The following is a 21,230-nucleotide window of genomic DNA, read 5'->3' on the forward strand; positions in this document are numbered from 1 at the left end:
ATCAGGGAAATTCTACCAAACATTTAAAGAAGAATTTTTCTGAAGCAGTTTCAAAAAGTAGAAATGGAAGGAAAACTTCCAAACTCTTTCTATGAGGCCAGCATTACCTTGATCCCAAAACCAGACAAAGACCCCACTAGAAAGAATTACAGAGCAATATCCCTGATGAACATGGATGCAAAAATTCCCACCAAGATACTAGCCAGCGGGATCCAACAGTACATTAGAAGGATTATTCAGCACGACCAAGTAGGATTTATTCGTGGACTGCAAGGGTGGTTCAACATCTGCAAATCAGTGTGATACACTATGTAAATAAAAGAAAGGACAAGAACCATATGATCCTCTCAATAGATGCAGAAAAAGCATTTGACAAAGTACAGCACCCTTTCTTGATTAAAATTCTTCACAGTGTAGGGATAGAGGGTATATACCTCAATATTATAAAAGTCATATTTGAAAAGCCCACAGTGAATATCATTCTCAGTGGCGAAAAACTGAGAGCTATCCCCCAAAGGTCAGGAACACACCAGGGATGCCCACTCTCACCACTGTTTGTTCAACATAGTACTAGAAGTCCTAGCCCCAGCAATCAGACAACAAAAGGAAATAAAAGGCATCTAAATAGGCAAAGAAGTCAAACTCTCACTCTTTGCAGATGTCATGATACTCTATGTGAAAGACCCAAAATACTCCACCCCAAAATTGCTAGAACTCATACAGGAATTCAGCAAAGTGGCAGGGTATAAAATCAATGCACAGAAATCAGAAGCATTTATATACACTAATAATGAGGCAGAAGAAAGAAATTAAGGAGTCGATCCCATTTACAATTGCACCAAAAACCATAAGATAGTTGGGAATAAACCTAACCAAAGAGGCAAAGGATCTGTACTCAGAAAACTATGCAACACTCATGAAAGAAATTGAGGAAGACACAAATAAATGGAAAAGCATTCTATGCTCATGGATTGGAGGAAAAAATATTGTGAAAATGTCTGTGCTACCCAAAGCAATCTATACATTTAGTGCAACCCCTATCAAAATACCATCAACTTTTTTCTCAGAGCTAGAGCAAACAATCTTAAAATTTGTATGGAACCAGAAAAGATCCTGAATAGCCAAAGTAATGCTGAAAAAGGAAACCAAAGGGTGGCATCACAATCCGACTTCAAGCTCTGTTACAAAGCTGTAATCATCTTGTCCTCATTTAAGCAGAACCAAGTCTCTTTCAACTTAAAAACCTCCCTTGTTAGGTCCCATGTTTCTCACAGCTTTGGCCAAACTTTGTCAAAGCACCCAGTGTTTTCTCTGCCTCACGTTCATTGTGGTCTGGCCCCCAGTGCCCCTGCTCTGAGATGGCATTTGCCAGAATCACTAGGGACCTCCTTTAAGTCAAGAGCCCGCAGCCCTGAGCTTAACCTTGACCTCTCTGTAATGTTCAACACTGTTGACCACTTTGATTTTCTTGAAAGTCATCCTACCCTTGGGGCCAGTGTTGCCCTTCTGGTCCTTCTGTTGTCAACTCTGACTTGACCTTTCAACAACCTTTGAAGAGTCCTTTTCATTATTTTCAACTGTTTGTTTTTTTAATTTAATTTTTTTAAAAGATTTTATTATCTGACAGAGACAGCGAGTGTGGGAACACAAGCAGGGGGAGTGGGAGAGGGAGAAGCAGGCTTCCTGCTGAGCAGGGAGCCCGATTCAGGGCTTGATCCCAGGACCTTGGGATCATGACCTGAGCCGAAGGCAGACACCTAACCATCTGAGCCACCCAGGCGCCCCTGTTTGTTTGTTTGTTTTTTTAAACAGACCCACCCCACCCTTAGAAAAGTACATAAAAGGTAACTGTGCACCCTGATGGGTCTGTGGAGGGAGCCTCCATGACCTGCAGCCTAAGTCCCGACGTCGAGCGTGGCCCAGCCTGCAGCTCCCTGCACCCCTCCAACCCTCTGCCCTGCAGCAGGGCTTTTGGGGCCTCCCATTTCCAGGTGTGCAGTGACCATGTAAAGGGATGGTGAGGATGGTGTGAGGCAGGTGGAAATTCCCTTCTTGCTCCCTCTGGGTGCTCAGCTGCCTTGGCCATTGGTTTTCCACCATTTGCAGCGTCCATTCTTGCACACCTCTTGCTCTCCTCCTGGGCTTAGCCGACTGGCCTGGGCAAGGCCGGCTTGTGGTGTGGTGGCAGATGTGTGGGGCTCTGGCCTCCGCGTGGGGCAGAAACACTGGAGCTTCTGCCTCTTCCTGTTGACAGGGTCCTCCACCAGTGGAGGAACAGGTGTCCCCACTTCCACCAGTGTGAATAAAGTGCTTCCCTCCACATTTCTGTCCCTGTCCCCCTGTGTTGTTTTTGTCCAAGCTTTTCGTCTGACAGAATCTGCCTCTGTGCTCTGACCACACTGTGCCATCCAGGAAAGCAGAGGCCTTGTCTCTTGATTGCCTCTGACTCTTGCACGTGGAGGGGGACAAGTTCAACAGTGGATCGGTAGGTCCATGACCGACTTACTTATATTTCCTTTGTTACCTGTGTGAGGCCTGCTTGGAGAAAGCATGGCTATGTTCAGTATCTTAGCATGGTGTTTAAACAATATTCTTTGGCCTTGGCTTCTAGAACTCTGTGAGTACTTTTGAATTGATGGCATGTCTTTTCTGTGGTTTGTGTGTAGGAAAACAGTTCTAGATGGACCTGAATGCCACATTGGAGTTTGTGAAAATTATACTTTTTTTCTATTTCTATTTCATACAGTTGTGTTATGGTTATTATTTGGATAAAGTAGAATATGATTTCAGGTAAAGGTTGAACAATAGGAATGGATTTATTAGGCATGTTTCTTCACGATTACTGATTAAGTAAAAGTCAGTTTTTCATACGTTAATAGGATTGTAATAATAATGAAAAATGGTTTATTACTCTGACTTAATTTATTCTAAAAATTGGAAAAAAATTTTGCATTTGTGGCTAAGTTCTTACCACCTGTAGACTTCTGATGTGTCCTTCACAAAGTCAAATACAATGCCTTGAACATAGTACTTGATAAGTAAAATGATTAAACAAAAAAAAGCCTTCTTACTCTTGGTGCAAGAAAACCCAATATGGCTATGAAATAGATTTTGTGCAAATTATGTTGTATCTGTTGTGCTGGGTATTGTAGAGAGAGTCTTTATTTATTTTTTAAAGATTTTATTTATTTGACAGAAACACAGTGAGAGAGGGAACACAAGCAGGGGGAGTGGGAGAGGGAGAAGCAGGCTTCCCTCAGAGCAGGGAGCCCGATGTGGGGCTCGATCCCAGGACCCTGGGATCATGACCTGAGCCGAAGGCAGACGCTTAATGACTGAGCCACCCAGGAGCCCCCTCCCTTTTTTTTTTTTTTTTTTTTTTTTTTAATATTTAGAAAAGTTTTTTGTTGCGGTGGCTTTGGCCTCATGAAGCTGTCAGGTCAGACAGGTGATGGCTGCTCCATCCAGGGTTTGCTACTGTGGTTGACCCCCAGCATTCTGCAGACCTGCCTGGAGGGCAGTATTAAATTAGGTGTTCTCAGTTGGGGTTTGTTTTAATACACAATATGGAAAGAGCTGAGATGTCCATCAACAGCTGAATGGATAACGATTTGGTATATAGATACAATGGAATACTACTCAGCCATCAGAAAGGATGAATACTTACTATTTACGTGAACGTGGGTGGAACTAGAGGGTATTGTGCTGAGCGAAATAAGAGAAAGAGAATTATGATTTCACTGATATGCGGAATTTAAGAAACAAAACAGGATCATAGGGGAAGTGAGGGAAAAATAAAATAAGGTGCAGTCAGAGAGGGAGACAAGCCGTAAGAGACTCTCTTTCTTTTTAAAGATTTTATTTACTTATTTGACAGAGAGAGCACAAGCAGGGGGAGCAGCAGAGGGAGAGGGAGAAGCAGGCTCCTTATTGAGCAAGGAGCCCGACATGGGGCTTGATCCCAGGACCCTGGGATCATGACCCAAGCCGAAGGCAGACGCTCAACCGACTGAGCCACCTGGGCGCCCCCATAAGAGACTTTTTTTTTTTTTTTTAAGATTTTATTTTATTTTATTTTGACAGAGACACAGCGAGAGAGGGAACACAAATGGGGGAGTGGGAGAGGGAGAAGCAGGCTTCCCTCAGAGCAGGGAGCCCAGTGCGGGGCTCATTCCCAGGACCCTGGTATCACCATCTGAGCTGAAGGCAGACGCTTAAGGACAGCCACCCAGGCGCCCCACCATAAGAGACTCTCAATCACAGGAAACAAACTGAGGGTCGCTGGAGGGGAGGTGGGGGGGGATGGGGTAACTGGGTGATGGGCATTAAGGAGGGCATGTGATGTAATGAGCACTGGGTGTTATATAAGACTGATGAATCACTAAATTCTACCTCTGAAACCAGTAATACAGTATGTTAATTAATTGAACTTAAATAAAAAAAATAAAAAACGTAGTCTAGTGACCTCCCAAACCTTGGCAGATAGATGACACGGTTATATTCATACTGTAAGTTGGCAGATGTACATGGGATATTAGCTGTTCCTGGTCCTTGTGATTATGATGGTGTTGACATACCAGGGCTTGTTGAGGTAGACGCTTGACAGAGGGGCAGACTGCTGGTGCTGGGATCAGAAACTCCTCTGGGTTCCATACACGTTTGGAACAACTTAATTCTGCCTACAAACTGACTTCCAGATGGACATTTCCCTTCTGTATGTTTGGCTCCTGACTCCATCCTTGCTCCAGTGATGGGGTCAGGGATGTGTACTAGGACATCCCATGGATATTGGGAGCCTTGAGTAGAGCTTGACACTCAGCAAGTGTTCACATCTTGGCTGAAGATGATAGTCTTTCTGTTGGGGGTATTTGTTACCAGGATACACTAAAGAGAGTCGCCCTTCCAGCCCCGGAACCCCCTTGTCGTGTTCGGATATACCAGCTTTTTCTCTTACTGTGTCTAGCTCCCCCATCGTGTCCTGGAGGAGCCGGTGATTACTAAGGACATATATGAAGTTGCCGTCTCCCTGATCCAGATGTTCGATAACTTGGACATGGAAGAGAGAGGGTAAGAAACACTGCCTGGCAGTGTGCTTGAAGTGTGATTTTTAAAAATGTATTCATTTAGACACTTTTTAGTGTTTTTATAATGTTAAGATATAACTGTAGATACTTTTTCCAGTGGTCACTGTATATATTTTAAAACAATGTTAGTACATTGCAATTTTTTTTTCTTACTGAAAATTTCCACTTTAAAGTAATAAAAACCAAGTACAGTTTTAAGGCTGACAGTTTTAAAAACCAGAAATCACAGCCTGAAGAGAGAGTGGTTTCCAGACGTGCTGAGTTCTGTCACTCCTAGTCTGAGGCAAAATGGAAGGGACCAGGCTAGGAGGAGCTGTTGGGAGCCTTTCTTTGCCTTTGTTTGTGTTTGTTCAGAAGGTATGCTCCTGACTCACAGCAGGCTCCTTTGTCATCTAGTCTTCCACTCCTATGTTTAGGTGGACCCTTGAAACCTGGAACCTGTTTTTCCTTAGGAACAACTTGAGGTTATAAGTGGTGGTTAGATCTGTAATTTAACAAATGCACTGCTTTCTGAACCTTTCTGCGCTCATTTTACTACAGTTCCTAAATAGAGTTTATCTGTCATAACGACGGACGCCGAGGACGTAGAGTCCCCCTGCTCATGACAGCCGGAGTGTGAGTGTGGGTAGCTCCTGGTCTTACAGGCCTGACACGCATGCTCTTGCCTCTCTCCTTGTGCTGCTAGTTGCTGAGTATAAACACCTGTAAAGTGTGAGGTCACTCGAGCTCTTCTGTTCCCCTGGAGCTTGGCCCGACAGTGGGTCGCTGTAAGCTGGTCGCCGGCCCCTCGCCCCTCCAGCTGCTGCACTTGTGGGTATTGTGGCTGTGTTTCCGAGCTCCCACCAGTGTCTGTTATGTTTATGTTGTCCGTGTGTTTTGATTTACCCAACATATATCATTTTATTTACTCATTATTCTGTCTTACATCTTAGACTTTCCTTAGATCATTTTCATTCTTCCTAAAGTATATCTTCCTAAAGTTTTTTTAAGAGTCTGTTGGTAAATGTTCTTAGTTTTTATTTTGCCAAAAATGTCTTTATTTGACTCTCATTTTTTTTAAAAGATTTTATTTATTTGAGAGAGAGAATGAGAGAGAGAGAGCATAAGAGGGGAGAGGGTCAGAGGGAGAAGCAGATGTGGGACTCGATCCTGGGACCCCAGGATCATGACCTGAGCGAAGGCAGACGGTTAACCAACTGAGCCACCCAGGTGCCCCTTTCACTCATTCTTGAAATAGTTTTGTTAGGTGTAAAATGTAGGTGGTTCTTTCTTTATTTCTGCTTTTTCTGATTTTTTCATTTAAATAACTTTAGTGAGATGTAATTTGCATACATTAAATACAACCATTTTTATTTTTCCTTCTGTATTTTGATGATGTTTTCCCAGAGTCTGGCTTCTCTTATTGCAGTGAGAAGTCACCTTTTGGTCTAACCCCTCCTTGTAGGAATATCTGCCTTTTGGCTCCGGCTGACTTTCAGCCAGGCTCTTACTCTTGGAGAACTATGGTGTGACTTCTGCAAGTAGGTGGGGGTTACTCTTTGCTGATCTTGCTTCAGGTTCGGCGGGCTCATGGAGTGGGAACATTGGTGTTTCTGAAGCTGCCTGACAACCTTTCATCCAGTAGAGTGAGCGTTCACTGACGATCCTACCACATGGGTGGTGGTCTAATGTAATCATTTGTTTTTACTGCCTGGGATTATTCTATAAAGAAGAATTTCCCTTTTATTACCCTGCTTCTTCTCTCTCTCTTTCTTTTAATATCACAGTGGACTCATGGATTTTTTTCCTTTAAAAGAGACTTTATTTTTTAGAGCAGCAGTTTTAGGTTCACAGCAGTATTGAGGAGAAAAGCACAGAATTCCCATATACCCGTTCCCTGACACATGTACAATGTCCCCGTCTTGCACTGGAGTCCTACCTTTGTTTTAAATGACACATCATTATGACCCACAGGCCATAGTTTACTTTAGGGTTGTATACTTTACTTTACTGTTGGCGTATGTTTTACGGGTTTTGACAAGCTTATGACAGCGCATATCCACCATTATAATACCATGCAGAATAGTTTTACTGCCCTCAGATCCTCTGTGCTCTGCCTGTTCGTCCCTGCTCCCCACCCCCTGTAACCCATGTCAGCCTTCTTAATGTCTCCATAGTTCTGCCTTTTTCAGGGTTTCATGGAGTTGGGAATCATACATACACAGTCTTTTCAGATGGGCTTTTCCCCCTTAGTAATATGCATGTAAGTTTCCTCCATGTTTTTTCATGGCTTGATGGCTCATTTCTTCTTAGCGCCAAACAGCATTCCTTCATCTGGATGGACCGCAGTTTATTTCTCCATTTACCTACTCAAGGACATCTTGGTTGCTTCTGAGTTTGGGCAAGTTGAATAAAGCTATTGTAAATATCTGTGTGCAGGTTTTGTGTGGACATGTGTTTTCAACTCCTTTGGGTAAATGGAGCATGATTGCTTGATCATGCAACGCAAGTATGTTTAGTTTTGTAAGAGATCACCTAATTGGGGCTCCTCGGTGGCTCGGTTGGTTAAGCATCTGCCTTCAGCTCAGGTCATGATCCTGGGGTCCTGGGATCGAGCCTGAGTTGGGCTCCCTGCTCAGCAGGAAGCCTGTTTCTCCCTCTCCCTTTGCCCCTCCCCTTGCTTATTGGCACTCTCTCTCAATCTCTCAAATAAATAAATAAATAAATAAAATCTTAAAAAAAAACAAACACTTAAATGTCTTCCCCTGTGGCTGCACCATTTCACATTCCCCACAGTGAATGAACGAGAGGCCCTGTTGCTGCATATCTGCACTGGCATTTGGTTTTGCCGGAGTTCTGGATTTTGGCTGCTCCATTTTGTTTGGTTACTGTCAGAGTGTTGTGAATTATGACCTTCAGCATTATATTGTCCCCTTCTTTGTCTTGCTTATTAATGCTGTGGGTCTGAATTCTACTTTGTCATGTTTCAAGATTGAAACCCCTACTTTCTTTTTATCTTTGTCTCTAAAACCTTTGCCATCCCTTTATTTTCATTCTTTTTTAAAAAAGATTTTAATTACTTTATTTGAGAGCGCTCAAGCAGGGGAAAGGGGCAGAGGGAGAGAGAATCTGAAGCAGACTCTGCTGAGCACAGAGCCTGACGTGGGGTTAGATCCCAAGACTGCAGGATCGTGACCTGAATTGAAACCAAGAGTTGGACGCTCAACTGACTGAGCCACCCAGGCACCCCTCCTTAGAGTCTGTTTTAGGACATTTTCATCATCTCAAAAAGAGACCATGACCCTTTTGCTGTCTTCCCTCATCCCTCCGCTTCACCCCCAGCTCTAAGTAACCAACTCGTCAACTTCCTGTCTCTGTAGATTTCCCTATTCTTGACCTTCATATGAATGGAATCTGATCTTTGGTGACTGACTTCTTTTATTTACTGTAAGTTTTCAAAGTTCATCCATGTTGTAGCATATGTCAGTATTTTATTCCTTTTTATGGATGAATAGTCCTCGATTGTATGGATATACCGCATCTTGTTTATCCACTTGTGTAGTGGTAGTGATTTAGGTTCTCTTTTTCTTTTTGGCTTTTGTGAATCATGTTGCCGTGAAAGTTTACGTGCAAGTACTTGTGTGGACATTCTTCTTGTGTATATACCTAAGAGTGGAATGGCTGAGTCCTACAGTCACTCTGTGTGACCATTCGAGGAAGTGCCAGACTGTTTTCCAGAGCATCTGCATCATTCTGCATTGCTGCCAGCACCTCAGGAGGGTCCTGACTTCTGCACACCCTTGCCGCTGCTGCTTGACACCTGAGCTTCGCTTGTAGCCTTCCTAGTGCATATGAGGTGGTAGAGTGCAAGGTGGTTTTGATTTACAGTTCCCTAATGACTAGTGATGCTGAATGTTTTTTTTAACCATTTTTTTATTATTATGTTAATCACCATACATTACCTCATTAGTTTTTGATGTAGTGTTCCATGATTCATTTTTTTGTGCATAACACCCAGTGCTCCACACAGAACGTGCCCTCTTTAATACCATCACCAGGCTAACCCATCCCCCCAACTTTGCATTCCTCGGATAAGTCCCACTTGGTCATGGTCTATAATTCTTTCCATGTGTTGCTAGTTGGATTTGGTTTGCTAATATTTTGTTGAGGATTTCTGCATTCATATTTGTAAGAGATCTTGGTCTGTGGTTTTCTTGTGATGTCTCTGGTTTTGGTGTCAGAGTAATACTGACCTCATAAATTAAGTTGGGAAATGTTTCATTTTTTTGGAAGTTTGTGAAGAATTTGTATCAGTTGTGAAGAATTTGTATCAATTCTTTGAATGTTTGGTAGAATTCAGCTCTGGGCTTTCTTCATGGGTAGTTTTGAAATTATCAATCCCATCTCTTTGTTGTAGGTCTATTCAGATTGTTTTTTTTTTTCTTGCGTCAGTTTCAGTAGTTTGTGTCTTTTTAGGAATCTGTCCATTTCATGTCAACTCTCTACTTCATGGGTGTAAAATTGTCCATATTACTCCTCTATAATCTTTCTTATTTCTGTAAAGTGAGTAGTAATGTCCTCTCATTTCTGATTCTGTCTAGTATTTTGAATCTTCTCTCTTTTCCTCTTGGTTAAACTAGGTAAAGATTTGTCCATTTCATTGATTTTTTTTTTTCTAAGACCCAGGTTTGGCTTTTGTTGATTTTTCTCCTTTGTTTACTTTCTCTATTTTATTAGTTTTCACTCCAGTCTTTATCATTTCTTGGAGGAGCCAAGCAGCAACAATCCAGGCTGTGTCTGGGAACAGTAACTGCAGAGGAGGAGAAAAGTTGTGGGGGTGAGCTGGGCACTGCAACACAGAGGCTCCGGGCCCCTGTCTGTTCCTGCCAGCCCTCTTGTTGCTCAACCCGAGGCACCTGATTTGCTTGCCTGTCTCTTGTCTGTCTCACCAGCTAGAATGTGAGCTCCAAAGAGCAGGGACCTTAACCTGTCTTGTTACCGCCTTACCCGCCTGCATGAGGAGAGCTCACGGGGTGCAGAGAATGAAAGTTCTGATTTCACACAAAGGAAATATTTTGATGGGAATGGGGAAGCAAGCTGGTGGTTTGAGTTTGTTTTACTCGTAGTTATTTTTAAAGTTTTGCATTTTGAGATTCTGGATTACAATAGCTAAATTTCAAGGGAAAGTTTGGCAGGTAATGAGTTTTTATAGGAGACAACAGTGGGAGTCGAGGTGCTTGGGGCCCCTTAGTGATTGTGGGGCCATGTCCTGGGGCCTCTTTGTTTCCTTATGTACAAAAAGGAACATTATAGTGGACGGTCTGTAAGAGATTTTCGCAATCGGAAGCCTGGACCTTGAGGGTTCTGGAACAGCAACGGCCGCACTCACCTGGACTCCCATTTGTGCACCAACAGGAGCAAGACCTGGTCGGGTGCCCAGTTTGTGCTGGAGCGGAGCAGCGTGTTGGTGTTTCTGCCAGGTGAGCATCATACCTGTGACCTGGATGGAGGCTGTGTTTGTGCCTAGCCCATATTGCGAAAAATTGTACTTGCTGCATCAGTTTAGTCTTTTTTAGACCCCGAGAACCTGAACAAGTATGATTTGCAGTTTGATCTCTTACTGTAACCTGAGTATTGCTAAAGCGATTGATCACAAGACTTTAATTTTTTGAAGGCAGTCTTACCCCCTTCAAAATTTTCAATAAAATAATTGGCTTTGTTAAATTTGCTCTTTCATGTAGATGGTTATAAATGTGAGGTAATGGCCACCAGCATACACTTTAAATCTCTCTCGGTGACCCTGTTGTGTTGTTCCTGTGACCCTGCAAGGGTCCTCGGGAGGGGCTTGGTGTCCCTTTCTTAATATTTGGGAAAATTGGCCCTTCAGATATCTGAAAAGATTAATTTATGTTAAATTGTACTTTTTCAAAATAATGTTTTTGATTTTTTTTAATCAAGTGGTATCGTTTAGTGAAATCTTAGGGCAATAATATATTTTTTGGTTGTCGGAAGGTAATATAGAGAGCGTATGAATGTTTGTGCTGGTAGATTTGGAGAACAAAAAGCCTGAATAAAAGTAACTTATACTTAATTTTGGGGTGTAGCATTTGAGTGTACAACTTTGATCATGTTTTGCTTAGGCTCCTATGGATTAGTTTTGTACCCAGGAAATGCCATTAGCTGACAGTGGGGTGGAGTTGTATTTACCCCAATAAATATTTGTCAAAGACTGCTGTCCACATAACAGCATATTAAGAAAATGTATGACCAGGGCAGAGCCACAGTGGTATGAGTTTAAGAATACCTAAAAGCGAGGTGAGTACCTTTTAAGTGCTAAACATTGTCTGCAGAAAATAGTAACAAATGATATTTTACAGTTTATTTTGTTGTCTTTCTGTTCTGTGTTTATGTGAATGCAGGTTTGATACATGTTTATTTCATTTATTGATCTTTTGGGAATGGTTCTGTGCTAGTTTTGTAAGGCTGCTGTGCTAAGGGGCTAAACTGTAAGTCTTCAAACCAGAGATTTATTCTCTCACTGTTCTGGAGACCAGGAGTCCAAAATCAAGGTGTTGGTAGGGCCCTGCTCCCTCTGGGGCTCTGGGTAGAGTCCTCCCTTGCCTCTGCCAGCTTCTGGCGGCCACCTTCCATCCATTCCTGGCGTCCCTCCTCTCTCTGCCCCCCTTGTTAACCTGGCGCGCATGCCCCTCTGTCTGTCCCTCTCCCTTCCCCTGAAGGGAACATCATTCGTATTGGAGTAAGGGCTTGTCTACTCCAGTATGATCTCACCTTAGCTCATTATGTCTGCAGTGATACTGTTTGCAAATAAAATCATGTTCTCAGGTACTGGGGTTAGGACTTGAACATCTCTTTGGGGGACACAGTTCAGTCCATTATAGGGTTGATACTTCAGGGTGACGGAAAAGCACATGAAAGTTTTATTTATCAGTAGACATTTTTTAAACCTAATGAAAATAATTTAGCATATTTCTGTGACCAAGACTTTTTAAAAACTATTTTTTTTTTTTTGGTTGTGAAATGTTGGATGTTCATTGTAGGAAATTTGGAAGAGTCAGTGGGAACTAAAAATGTAAAATTGTTCACATGGCCACACTGCAGGCAGTCGCTGTTGTTAAAAGGAAAACACTGGAAGAATGTGGGTTTTTCCCCATATTTTTGAGTTACTAGTGGTCAGTGTCATTGTACATTTTTATTTGTAATTGTGATGTAATTGGGCGAAGAGGATAACAAAGTCAAATAAAATGAATTGGTAGGGCCTTTTTTGAAAAGGATGTCATTTTAATTTAAAGTGGTTTTTTTTTGTTGTTGTTTGTTTGTTTTAGTAATAAATACATCTTTTTTCCCCCCCCTCTACTTCTTTTTCTTCCCCAGGTCTGGGTGAAATAAACTATATGCACGAACTTCTCACAAACATGGTTCACAAAAGGTGTGTTTTAAATGATGCAGCTTTGTTTTTACTGATATACTATTGTATTGTTTCTGCCTTAAATAATTCTGATCATCTCTGTGAACTGTTAGTCTTTTTTGTGTGTTCTCACATACATCTACTCTTTATGGACATTTTATTTCATTAATCTGTTCCCTAGGTTACAGGTTTATCCACTACATTCAAGTGTGACTCTAGAAGAACAGAATAATGTGTTTTTAAGTCCAGTTCCTGGGTACAGAAAGGTAGGAACCTGGGAGGCAAGTTGCAGCCACTTCAGGTACATTTTTCTTAGAGACTCTACCAGCGGAGAATGCTAACATTTCAGCTTACTTGTATCCTGTATTCTTAGCTAGTGTTTACTCCCTGAGCAAATAATTACCTGATGAGCCAGGTATGTTGTTTAATTTTGTAAGTCGGTTGCTAACATTTTTAAATTTCCTCAGCTTCTGGGCATTGTTGCTAGTGGATTTTGATGTCTTTTACTTGTTGGTATTTCTCAAACTGTGGGACTGTTCTGGCATCTGCAGCACTGCTCTGGCGACTTTGTTCAGAGCCCACATTCTCAGTCCTGTTTAAAGAGGATTTCTTTACTCTCGGGTTATGTGTGGACTGTGGGAGTGTCTTAGCACAACCCTTCCAGAGCTGCCTGAGATAGCCAGGAACGTTGCACGCACGGTTCAGCCCCCTTGCTTCCAGTGCAGGTGTTCGGACTCTAGGGTAGCCGGGACCTCACATGGTGTCGCAGTGTAGTCACCATCTGTGTTAGCTTGGTTGTGCTTTTTTTGCCTCGGGGTAGTCCCAGCACCCCTGAAGTCCTATGTCTGAGGTCTGGGATGGCTATATCTTTGCCTGGCTTCTTGCCTTTTGTTGTAAAGCACCTGCTGTGTTGCCAGGCTTTGTTTGTGAGGGATGACGCTAGGAGGAGGAGTAGCAGTTAAGACCATGCACATGGACCTGGACAGAGAGATGGCGTGGGTGCCTGCCACCTGTCATTGTGTGGCCTTGAGCAAATCACTTCTCTGAGACTTTTATTGTTTGAATGCAGACGGTTAGGAAGGTGAGTTGCAGGAGTGTGTGTCTGGACTAACATTACGGTAGTGGCATGGTGCCTGGTGCAGTGCCTGGGTGCGAGCAGTACAAGGAAATAGGTACTATTTATTGAACACTCGGTTCGTGCCAGCAACAGTTCTAAGCACTTTACCCTTGTTGACTCCTGTGATCTTCAGAACAACCCTGTTGGGGCGGGCATCATCATTATTATGTGCATGGTGTGTATGAGAACCATGAGGTAAAGTAACTGGCCCAACGCCCCACCCTGGTGTAGGGCAGAGCTGGGAAGCCCACCCTGAGCCAAGTTCCCCCACCCTCCTCCTGGACCCTTGAGCAGTTGTACCTTGTAGAAAATAGGAAAACCATTAATTTTAAAATTTGAGTCCAGTATTTACATTAAAAAGCTTTTAAATAATTTTTGAGTTTGAGTTTTTATTTTTTTTTTTAAACAGTAAGAATGTCAGATGCTTTATTTTTGATGTTTGCTAGATTATCCTGTCCACCAACATCGCAGAGAGCTCTGTCACGGTTCCAGATGTCAAATATGGTAAGACGCCTCTCTGTTTTCCCTACACCATAAACTGTAGTATTTGTAGGCCTATCTGTCCCCAGGAATTCGTCTTTCTCCTCCTCCCCATCTCTTCCACTGTTTGGAAGAGAGAATTTAGAAAAGTAGGCTCAAACAGTTTCTCTGTACTTGTAGTTCACCTCTCCTTCCTCCTTTGGGGGCATTTTGAGGCCCTTGTGGACAGGAGGGCCTGGGGCTGTCACAGGTGGAGTTCTGTGGCTGGAGGGAGGGGGTGTGGGCAGGAGCTTGGCTGATCTCTGTCACTCAGGATAGCTTAGTGGGGTACCATGTCAACTCGGAGGGAAGCTAATAATAATTTGGTATTCTCTGTATATGTCCTTGATTACTTTGCTTTCTAAGTTCATTAATTCTTATTTTGAAGCCTCACACGTGCCAGGCACTGTTCTCGATGCTGGGGGAACAGTGATGAATAAACCAAAGCCCTGTCTCATGGTGGCTGTGTTCTGTGTTCTGGTGGGAGAGACAGACAATTAGCAGGCAAAAATAGGTATCGTTTCAGGGAGAGTTTAATGCTGTGTAGGGAAGTACATCAGACAGAGGGTTACAGTTATTGGGAAAAACGATCTTTTAGACAGGGTGATATGGGAACACCTCGCTAAAGAAGTGGTGTTTGAACAAGACTTGAATCAGGAATGAGCCATGGGAAGACGTGGTTCGGGCTTAGGGGACAGTGTGGCTGGACAGATAAACACGTGAACTTGGGGAATGACAGTGTCTCGTCTCTGTGCCAGGGATGATTCCAGGTGCCGCGGGAATAGTAAACAGGCAAAAGTCTTTGTTACCACATACCTTCAGGGTGGTGGGTAATTGAACGGCAGACAAATAGAGACGTGTAGTATGTGAAGTGATGGTGTGTATAAGAGGAAGAAGTGGAGGGGGCAGGGAGTAGTGGGGAAGGGCAGCTGATGGAGTGGCCGGGGAAGGGCTGGAAGCTTGGGGAAGAGTGTTTGTAGGAGCAGCAGAGTGTGCAAAATCTGTAAAGTGAGTGCAGGGAACAGCAGGGAGGCTGGGGAGCTGCCCCAGGTGAGCAGGAAGGAAGTGGTTGGAGGGAGAGGTCAGGGAGGTTAAGGGGTGGGGTACCAGGTCATTCAAGGCCTTCATGTGAAGACTTCGGGTTTTGCTGGTGAGAGAGAGTTTTGAGAGTAGGGATGAAGGGGAGACATTGCCTACAGTTCATTCAGGGACAGACTAGAGTGGGGCAGAGGGGAGTGGGGGTGCTCAGTGAGCAGGGTACGACTAGTGTGGTTTGCAGTGGGATTTGGTGGGAGGGACATAAGGAGTGGCCAGTTCTGGAGAGGTGTGCTGGGGGATCTGATGCGGGCTGTGGGAGACACGGAGCGGTAAGCTGGGGACACCTGCTGCATGTGCAGGAACAGTTGGCTGTGTAGCCTGGAGACAGGCTGTGTAGCCTGGAGACCAGTGGGCCGTGGGTGGCCGTGCTTCCCAGTGGGTGCACATGGGGAAGGCATTTCTGTATTGAAAGGTGGGCAGTAATGAGTTGCAGAGTGGCAGCCAGCAAAGTCCTAGAAACCAAATCGGAAAGTGTTTTGAGGAAGATGGGTGGACAGGCATGTCATGATGATTGGTTAAGTTTGAAGACTAGAAAATTGGCTGTGGATTTAGCAACATGGATGTCATTGGTGACCTTGACCGAGGCAGTTTTGCTGGAGGTGACAGAGGGATGGGAGAAGAGAGGCATTGGAGGCAGTAAAGTCAGCACTCCTGAGGCATTCTGCAGAGAAATAGGGCCGTAGCTGAAGGGCAGCTGGAGCCAAGAGAACACATTTCCAGTAGCAGTGGGACACCCAGCAGCACTTTCCCTGGGGGACGGGAGACGTACAGAGGACGATGCAGGAGAGAGGGCCTGGGTGCTGTGGCCTCATCCTTGTGAAAGGCAGAGGGGATGTGACGGGGCATCGTGTGGGTGCTCGGCCTCTGTGAGCATGTGGGCGGGTTAACTTCGCTCACAGGGAAAGCCTGGGGTGTGAGGACGGGTGCCCGAGGGAGCTCACAAGGCCCTCTACCGCCTCAGCTTGCCCCTGGTGACCCCGAGACTCGGCCCTTAGTGCACAGTGAGGTCGGGGGAGCCATAGAGGTTTGAGAGGACCCTAAAGAGTCCGGGAGGGGGATTGATGGACCAGGGACCATGTCCCCTAAGGGCCACGCAAGCCTCGTGACCAGGAATAGAAAGGGGGCAGTCCATCTGCTGGCCTGATGGGTTTGTCCTTCTCTGGCTCTGGGGGACTGCACAGGGGAGGTGGGGAGTGGCAGTCTGTGCAGGCTGCGGTTGGCCAGACCAGCAGGTCAGCATGGGAGGGTGCAGAGTTCGGAATACCTTCAGGGAGTGGAGCTGAGGTTTGGTCAGCAGGGAAGGGAGGACAGGAGGCGGCAGATGGAGGGACCGCTAACAGGTCATAAGATGGACAGATCGCGGGGCCATCTGCAGGGAGTGAGGGTTGCTGGGTAGGCCTGGAGGCAGGGAGGGGAAGGATAATTCTGGTTGGGAGGGGGCGCTTGCTGTCACTATAACCCTGGTGTCAGGTGCGGCCCTGGCTAGGAGCTGCTGGAGGGTGGAGGGCAGGATGATGGGGGGAGGGAGGTCACGCACCTGGGAGCCCAGGTGCCTCCGGCATTGTTTGCTGGGCATGGACATCACCCGAAATTCTGGTGGGAGCGGTGTTGGAGGGTGTGAGGCCTGGGGAGCCAGGAAGGAAGAGGGGGGTGGTGAAGTGAAGGAGGCAGAGGTTTTCCGGGAGGGCAGTGGCAGGGAGGGATGGGGGAGGGTACGTGCTGCCCCTTCAGCCTCAGCGTGTGAGGGGGCGGGGAGACGAGAGCGCCCTGCCTGCCAGCCTGGCCCCTTTCTGCAGTCAGGACAGGGAGGGTCTGCGCACGGGGATTTGGAGCGACTTCTGTCAGTTGGGTCTCGCAGATGAGGACACTGAAGCCCCAAGAAGACGAGCGGCTTGCCCTCCGCCCCGGGTGTGAGCCCCCCCGGTCCAGCGCTGCTGTCGCGTGCGCCTCTGACCACGCGCTCGTGGGCGCCGTCCAGACGGGCTCTTCCTGTGGCATGTTGGGTCTGCACGGCTTACGGCCTTTAGGCCCAAAGGCTCCCAGTCCTTAGAGGAGAGAATGTGCGCCTGGGCAGTAAGGAGTGGCCTGTGCATTTCCAGAGGCTTCTGTAGGTGCACTGATTCTGAAGACTGCATGTGTTATGTTATTTTTATCACTATGCATAGTCATTACTACAGTTATTTCTTGTTAGCATTGTGTTTACATTCCTTTTTTTTTTTTAATGACAGTTATAGATTTTTGTTTGACTAGAACTCTGGTTTGTGATGAAGATACGAATTATCAGAGTCTGCGATTGAGTTGGGCCTCTAAAACCAGTTGTAATCAGAGAAAAGGTAAGGCACTGTTCCAGCACAGTAATGAGTTGATGGCACATTCAAGTGTCTTTAAAAATTTTGGTTTTTATATTTTTACTCTTCTGATACTTTCTTTCCTGGAACCAGTTCTAAGTTTTAAGCAACAATAACTTATATCATCAGACTCTTCCTTTTAAATCTGTGATTCTCCTCTCATCCATAGAATTAGGTGACAGTTTTTGTATGTAACAGACAAGCATCTGCTCATCTCAACACTACCGTTTTTGGTTTTTTTTTTTTTTTTTGCACTGAATTCAAAAAGTGTTTGTAGAATAGTTATGGAGACCAAGTTAATTTTTGATAGTTTTTAATTAACTTCTGGTAATCCTTCCTCTGACTTCTCTCCAAGTTCTGATCCTTCAAGGGATATTTTTCCTAAACTGGTGTCAAGAGGGTTCAGCATTGGCTGCGATGTGCGCATGTTGTGTCACTGGGGAGTTGAGGGTACGGGCGGCGCCTGTCGGGGGTGGGAGGCTTTGACCACAGTGGAGCTGCAGTTGTGATGTACTTGGACAGGTTGCTGCTGTCACCTGTGGGCCTCAGGCCCCAGGGGACAGAGTTCTTGGCGTGGACCGAGAGGTGGCTTGTGTTTTATTAGAGGACTTTGCGGGAGGATGGGGGAGGGACCATTCCAAAATACCTGTTGGGCAGTAAAGCTGCCGCATCACAAATAGAGTCGAGGAACGTTTATTGAGTGCCTGTGGTGTGCCGGGCCTGATTCTGAGTGTTTGATGGGAACTTGTGCCCATCCTGCGAGCTAGTACATGGTTAACACCCTCACTTACTTACGTCTGTGTCCCAAACACGTGTCTCTGCTGCCTCCCCGGGGACGGCTTGCCCATAACGGGAGCCAGACCGAATGATCGGGCGGCCACTCCAGCCTGGGCAGAAGCAGCTTCTCACTGGGCGTGGTGGAAAAACCCAGTGTTGAGTTTACATACCTCCCCACCCAGAACTGCCCCCCAAACAAAAACCCACGCTCAGAAAAAATGACTAGAAATAAATACACAAAAATGTCAAAGTGATTATCTTTGGGTAAGTCTTGAGATTATAGGAGTTTCAGCTTTTGTCTATTTTTCTGTATGTTCAGAATTTCCGTAATAAAAATCTTTTTTCCTACAAGAAGTTGCAGAAATAGTTACAGAGTCCCCTGAACGCTTGCGCCAGCATCTCGCAGCTTGTTGTCAGGGAGCTCTGCCAGCCGGAGTCAGGCGGTTGGTGTCGGTACAGGGCTCACTCGGACACCGCTCCGGCGTGTGTTCTGTGCACTTGGATCCAGCCGCGCGTAGACTGTGTCAGCACCACCGTCAGAGCACAGCAGTGTTCCGCTGCCTGGAGGGAGGGGCCCGGGGCCGCCTCGCGTAGTCGTGTAGTCACGTCCCTGCTGCTCCCTGCCAGCCACCGTCTCTTGTTCGTTGTCTTGTCGTGGCGAGGCTGCTGTACCTATGGAGTCAGGCAGCAGGTAGCTTTTGAGATGAGCTTGCTTCACTCACCATAACCCCCTGAAGACCCGGCCAGGTGCTGCACATGTCAGGAGTCCCTCTTGCTGCTGGGTCTCATCGTGCCATTCACACCGGAGGACATTTGAGTATCTCTGGCTCTGGGCGATTGCGGATGAAGCCGCTGTGGGTGTGGATGTGCAGGCTTTGTGTGGACATCAGTTCTCACTTCTCCAGGATAAAAGCCCAGGAGTGCAATTAACGGGGGACATGGGACACACATGAGTTTTGTGACAAACTGCCACAGCCTGTGGCCGTAGTGGCCGCACCCTTTCACGTTCCTGCCAGCCGTGTGCAGGACGGTGTGCCCCACGCTGTGCTCCCCGTCATTGCTGGCCTGCTGTGCAAGCGCTGTTTGTGGCTCTGGCCATTCTTTTTTTTTTTTTTTTTAAGGCTTTATTTATTTATCTGACAGAGAGACAGTGAGAGAGGAAACACAAGCAGGGGGAGTGGGAGAGGAAGAAGGGAGAGCAGGGAGCCCGATGCGGGGTTCGATCCCAGAACCTGGGATCATGCCCTGAGCCAAAGGCAGACGCTTGACCACTGAGCCGCCCAGGCGTCCTGTCTGTGGCCATTCTGAAGGTGTTTGTAATGCCTCCTTGTGATGGGGACAGCTGAGGTGAGTGGCTCGTCCAGTGCTGCATCGCCATCCGTCGTCTCTCTGCAGCACGACATCTGTTTGTGTCTTTGCCCATTTCGTAGTGGGACTGTGCACGTGTTGACTGTGAGTTCTCTGTGCACCTGCCATACCAGTGGTTTGTGAGCTGTTACGTATGTGGTTCACACATGTTTCTCCCATTCCCTTCTGTCCTTTGTCTCTTCATCCTCTTCACAGGGTCTTTCAAAGAAAAGTTTTAGGGGCGCCCGGGTGGCTCAGTCGTTCAGCGTCTGCCTTTGGCTCAGATCATGATCCCAGGGTCTTGGGATAGAGCCCCGCATCGGGCTCCCTGCTCCGCGGGAAGCCTGCTTCTCCCCTTCCCACTCCCCCTGCTTGTGTTCCCTCTCTCACTGTGTCTCTCTCTGTCAAATAAATAAATAAATACTCTTAAAAAAAAAAAAAGGTTTTAAATTTGGCCAAGGTCCAGTGTATCTGATTTTCCTTTCCTTTCTTTTTTTTTTTTTAAAGATGTTATTTATTTATTTTATTTATTTATGGATATTATTTATCCAGGTGCCCCTGATTTTCCTTTCACGGATTGTTTGGGGTCACATGTAGGAACACTTCACCTCGCCCTGGCTTGCAAAGGTGTTTCTCCTGGGTTCTTCTAGCTGTATGTTCTGTATTTATGGCCACGACCTATTTGAATTACTTTTTGTAACTACTTTTGTGAGGTTTGGGGTGAGGTTCATTTCTTTGTGGTGTCCGGTTGTTTCAGCACCGTATAATTTTCCCCATGGAGTGGCTCTGCACCTGGTGGTGTGTCCCTGGGGCACGTGTGTGTGGGGCTCTGTTTGGGGGCCTGGGGTCACCCTGTTGGACACTGGCGTGCACGGCTCTCCCTTCACCGTCAGTGCACTGGTTACAGTGAGACTGCACCTAAAATGGACAGGTTACCCCCGCTTTATTCTTTACTTTCAAAACTGTTGGACGACTTCTACTTTGTCCTCCCATACAGATTTTAGAAGGAACTTGTCTAGGTCGCCAGAAAAATAATCTTGTGATTTTGATAGGAATTGAGTTAAACCTGTCAGTCAGTTTGTGGAGAATGGGTGTATTTCTTATGTTGAGTCTTCCCGTCCCTGAACACACAGTGTGTGTGTGTGTCCATTTATTTAGGTTTTCTTTGATTTCTTTAATCAGCATTGTGTTGTTTCCAGCATAAAGATCCTAAGTAGTTAATTTTACTTAGAGTGATTGTAAATGGCATTGCCTTTTTTTTTTTTTTTTAAGATTTTATTTATTTGAGAGAGAGCACAAGCAGGGAGAGAGGCAAAGGGAGAGGGAGAAGCAGACTGCCCGCTGAGCAGGGAGCCCAATGGATGCGGGGCTCCATTGATAGACGCTGAACTGACTGAGCCACCCAGGTGCCCAGCAATGCATTTTTAATTTCAGTTTTTACATGTTCATTAGTGGTATATAGAAATGTGATTGACTTTTGTGTGTCAGTCTTCTGTGACTTTGCCAAATTCACTAATTGGTTCTGGGAGTTGTTT

At 45.6% G+C, this 21,230-nt stretch overlaps 1 protein-coding gene across 3 annotated transcripts in view; it reads left to right on the top strand.

Moving 5' to 3' along the window:
• TDRD9 (tudor domain containing 9) overlaps positions 1-21,230 on the top strand; it is a 114,889-nt gene that overhangs the window by 48,440 nt on the left and 45,219 nt on the right. For all 3 annotated transcript variants that reach the window (XM_025869259.2, XM_073895949.1, XM_073895947.1), the window contains 6 exons: positions 4,964-5,067; positions 10,479-10,543; positions 12,456-12,510; positions 12,671-12,755; positions 14,053-14,110; positions 17,452-17,556. In XM_025869259.2, the coding sequence (XP_025725044.1) occupies positions 4,964-5,067; positions 10,479-10,543; positions 12,456-12,510; positions 12,671-12,755; positions 14,053-14,110; positions 17,452-17,556 (472 nt within the window). The remainder of the gene's footprint in view (positions 1-4,963; positions 5,068-10,478; positions 10,544-12,455; positions 12,511-12,670; positions 12,756-14,052; positions 14,111-17,451; positions 17,557-21,230) is intronic.

The sequence above is a fragment of the Callorhinus ursinus genome, unplaced genomic scaffold (genome assembly GCF_003265705.2).
Source record: "Callorhinus ursinus isolate GAN/ISIS: 27379988/994484 unplaced genomic scaffold, GSC_fseal_2.0 scaffold8, whole genome shotgun sequence".
NCBI lineage: Eukaryota > Metazoa > Chordata > Mammalia > Carnivora > Otariidae > Callorhinus > Callorhinus ursinus.